The following is a 4,222-nucleotide window of genomic DNA, read 5'->3' on the forward strand; positions in this document are numbered from 1 at the left end:
AGAAGCTTAGGGGAACATCTGATGATGTTGAGTGTGCTGCCTAGGGTTCTTCAAAGGCGTGACACCACTCTTTCCTCTAGCCTATTAGCTCCTCTGCCATGGACTGGCCACATTGTCCAATATTTTGAAGTAGAACCCTTAGTTCAGTGGCCTAGAAATAGGCTACTAAAAAGGACAGAGCCAGACCCAGCACCTAAGTACAATATGTGAATCTCGACTGGATCCTGTGTGACAGAAGACATTCCAACAAAGAACATCACTGGGACAATTGACAAAATAGGAATATGGACTGTATGTTAAGTAATAGCACTGTATCAATTGTAAGTTTCTAGAATCTGATTACTTTACAGTGTTAATTTAAGAAATCACCTTGTAGCAAATGCATACTGAAATATTCAGGAGTAAAGGGGCATGATACATACAGTTTACTCCCAAATGACTCGGAATGGAAACGAGTATGTAAATACACGAAGGGAGTATGATTGTGTAAATGAGCAAAAATGCTAAAAATTGATGAATCTTGATAAAGGTTTTATAGGAGTCCTTGGAACTACTCTTGCAATTTTTCTGGAAGCTTGAACTTACTTCAAAATAAAAAGGTTTTAATTGCATATAAATGAAATTAACCAAGCACTATACAAAACTAAAACTCCACTTAAATGTCCCAGACTCAACATGGTGTACTTTTACTACTAAATTTCATCTTATATGAAGAAAGAAGGATAAAATAAACCTAGTTCACCTTTCCATTTCCAAGCCTCAATTATTAAATAATTTTTGCAGTTGTAGAACCAGAGAATAATCATTCTATGACTGACGCTATGCTTTTCTTATTTTTCCACATTACACATAATGGAAAGTTGAAAATTTTCATTTGCAGGGAAATCATTTGGTTTTAGTTTAATAAATCATGATTTTGGGGCCGGGCGTGGTGGCTCATGCTTGTAATCCTAGCACTGTGGGAGGCCGAGGAGGGCGGATCCTTTGAGCTCAGGAGTTCGAGACCAGCCTGAGCAAGAGTGAGACCCCATCTCTATTAAAAAAACAGAAAGAAATGGACAACTAAAAATATATACATATAAAAATTAGCCGGGCATGGTGGCGCATGCCTGTAGTCCCAGCTACTCAGGAGGCTGAGGCAGTAGGATCGCTTGAGCCCAGGAGTTTGAGGTTGCTGTGAGCTAGCTGACCCCACGGCACTCTAGCCCGGGCAACAGAGAGAGACACTGTCTGAAAAAAAATTAATAAATAAAAATAAATCATGATTTTTTTAAGACCCAAATCACCTAATTGATCTTTTGGGGATTGAGTCGTTTCGCATAAGGGAGAAATCTCCTCCACAGGCCACATTTCTATCACTGGTCAAATCCCTTGCACAAGCATAAAGTAGATAGGATGTGAATGATTCCAGGAAATTCATGCCTACCACTAGAAAATAAGATCGATTCGACAGTAATGTTTACAGTCAGGAAATTCACTCTATGCATATTTCTTTGTAATTCCTTCCATACATAGCAAATGGAAAATTCAGTAATAGCATAGTGCTCAGAACATAAAAAGTGCTCAATAAATGTCTGTTGAATTAATGAAAAGTAATTAACTAGCTAATCCATGTTTTACATGAGCCTCCTTTGTTCTCAATCAGAAAGTCAGAGGTATCAGTGTGAGGCTCCATCTGCTTTCCAACACATTCATGGTTTCCTCATTCCCACTAGACAACGTTTGACCAGGAGGAACAGGGGAAGAAAAGGAGTGGCTGGGAAAAAGAGGCTGGGAGAGCAGAGGCAGAAGAGAAACATCCACCCGGTGTGACCTCACAAGCACCGGGGTGCGTTGTGATAAAACACATTGAATCACACTAGTCTGACAGCCTCATCCCTCCAGGTCTGGACAAGAACAGGACATGGGCAACCACAGCTCCCCAGAGGGCTTCCTCCTTCTGGGCTTCTCTCAACACCCAGGACTGGAAAAGATTCTCTTCCTGGTTGTCTTAACTTCCTACCTCCTGACCCTCGTGGGCAACACAGTCATCATCGTGCTGTCTGTGTTGGACCCCAGGCTCCACTCTCCAATGTACTTTTTCCTCTCCAACCTCTCCTTCTTGGACCTCTGCTTCACCACCAGCTGTGTCCCCCAGATGCTGGTCAACCTCTGGGGCCCAAAGAAGACCATCAGCTTCCTGGGCTGCTCTGTCCAGCTCTTCATCTTCCTGTCGCTGGGGACCACTGAGTGCATCCTCCTGTCAGTGATGGCCTTTGACCGCTATGTGGCTGTCTGCCAGCCCCTCCACTACGCCACCATCATCCACCCCCACCTGTGCCGGCAGCTGGCATCTGTGGCCTGGGTCATTGGGCTGGTGGAGTCAGTGGTTCAGACACCACCCACCCTCCGCCTGCCCTTCTGCCCCCACCGGCAAGTGGATGATTTTGTCTGCGAGGTCCCTTCTCTAATTCGACTCTCCTGTGGAGACACCTCCTACAATGAGATCCAGATGGCTGTAGCCAGTGTCCTGATCTTGATCGTGCCCCTCAGCCTCATCCTTGTCTCTTATGGTGCCATTGCCCAGGCAGTGCTGAGGATTAACTCTGCAAAAGGGAGGAGGAAAGCTTTTGGAACCTGCTCCTCCCATCTCACGGTTGTCATCCTCTTCTACAGCTCAGTCATTGCTGTCTACCTCCAGCCCAAAAATCCCTATGCCCCAGAGAGGGGCAAGTTCTTCGGTCTCTTCTACGCAGTGGGCACTCCTTCACTTAACCCCCTCATATACACCCTGAGGAACAAGGAGGTGAAGAGGGCATTCAGGAGGTTGCTGGGGAAAGATAGGGACTCCAGGGAGAACTGAGGGAGAGATACTTAATAATGTGCTTTAAAATTCAGAGACATGCTTTTATCAGGAAGTTGCAGTTCCCCAGCCCTCTGCCTTCCTCGCGTCCCTCGCTCCACAGCAGTGGACGATGGCCACCCTGTGCATGTGGCGGTGGCGGCTGGGAGGGAAGTGTCTTTGTGTGAAACATCATTGTATGAATCAAATTTACTATCTCCTCTTTTCTCTATTTTTTAACAGTCTTCACCTCCATGATCATGTCCCTAATTTTATCATTTATAACTCCCTTCCCTTGTCACATCGTCACTATTTCTTCACCTCCAATTCTAACTCCTACGATATCCTCTTTGGTTCTCCCTCAATTTTTTCCACTTCCTTGTATGTCTGTTTTGCATTCTGTTCTTTTTCATTTCCCAAATAATAGCAAGGGAGAGTGGAAGCCCAGATAAGTTCAGAAACTCATCCAAGAACACACAGCACTAGAACTATAATCCAGACCCACTGGCTTCCAATCAAAGCTCAAATACACACTGTTGCTTTCACATTGTAATCAAATATCCCAGTTTCCTTAGGCTTGAAGTCAAAACAGAGCCTTAGGGAGAAAGCTTAACTTCTTCAGTCCCAATATTTCTTCTCTTACAATGCCCACAAATTGCAGCTCAGAAAAAGAGGGAAAGGTCTTAATATTTAGGCTGTCGGGACAATTTTGACATTGGGGACTTTTGTGCCACCTACTGGTCAAATGTGGTATTGCGCGTGGCATCCCAGACTGGGATTGCCTCCCAACAAACCCACTGTAAATTGAAAATTTCTAAGTCAAACTTAGAAATTTTTTTTTAAGAGACAGGATCTTGCTATGTCACCCAGGCTGGAGTGCAGTGGCGAAATTATAGCTCACCGCAGCCTCAAACTCCTGGGCTCAAGAAATCCTTCCGCCTTGGCCTCCCAAAGTGCTGGGATTATAGTCATGAGCCACTGTGCCTGGCCTCAGAAATGCATTTACAAACACCATAGTTTAGCCTAGCCTACCTTAAAATGCTCAGAACACTTACACTGGCCTACAGTTGAGCAAAATCACCAAACATAAATCCTACTTTATAATAAAGTGTTGAATGTCTCACATAGTTTATTGAATACTGAAAATTGAAAAACAGAGTGGTTGTATGGGTACTCAAAGTATGATTTCTACTGAATGCATATCCCATTGGCACCATTGTAAAGTCGAAAAATGGTCAGTCGAAGTTAGAGACTGAATGCAATTTACACATATTGACTCATTTAATACTTATAAGAACACTATGAAACAGATAATGTTATAATATTATCCTTTTCAAAGCCAGAAACTAAGACACAGAGTTTAAGTAGTGCGGGAAATTAGCTACACTCTCAGCAAAAAAT

At 43.6% G+C, this 4,222-nt stretch overlaps 1 protein-coding gene across 1 annotated transcript; it reads left to right on the forward strand.

Annotated features, from left to right (window-relative positions):
* Positions 1–1,631: 1,631 nt before the first annotated feature.
* On the forward strand, positions 1,632–2,918 carry LOC105823032 (olfactory receptor 2H2). Its single transcript, XM_012660109.1, has one exon. It carries the CDS (start codon positions 1,904–1,906, stop codon positions 2,840–2,842), a length of 939 nt encoding a protein of 312 aa, XP_012515563.1. The 5' UTR covers positions 1,632–1,903; the 3' UTR covers positions 2,843–2,918.
* The last annotated feature ends 1,304 nt before the right edge of the window (positions 2,919–4,222 follow it).

This window comes from Propithecus coquereli, unplaced genomic scaffold (genome assembly GCF_000956105.1).
Source record: "Propithecus coquereli isolate 6110/MARCELLA unplaced genomic scaffold, Pcoq_1.0 Scaffold656, whole genome shotgun sequence".
Classification (NCBI taxonomy): Eukaryota; Metazoa; Chordata; class Mammalia; order Primates; family Indriidae; genus Propithecus; species Propithecus coquereli.

Bases quoted from the DNA above. Each gene is read 5' to 3' on its own strand.
- LOC105823032 (XM_012660109.1), top strand. From the start codon at position 1,904: ATGGGCAACCACAGCTCCCCAGAGGGCTTCCTCCTTCTGGGCTTCTCT.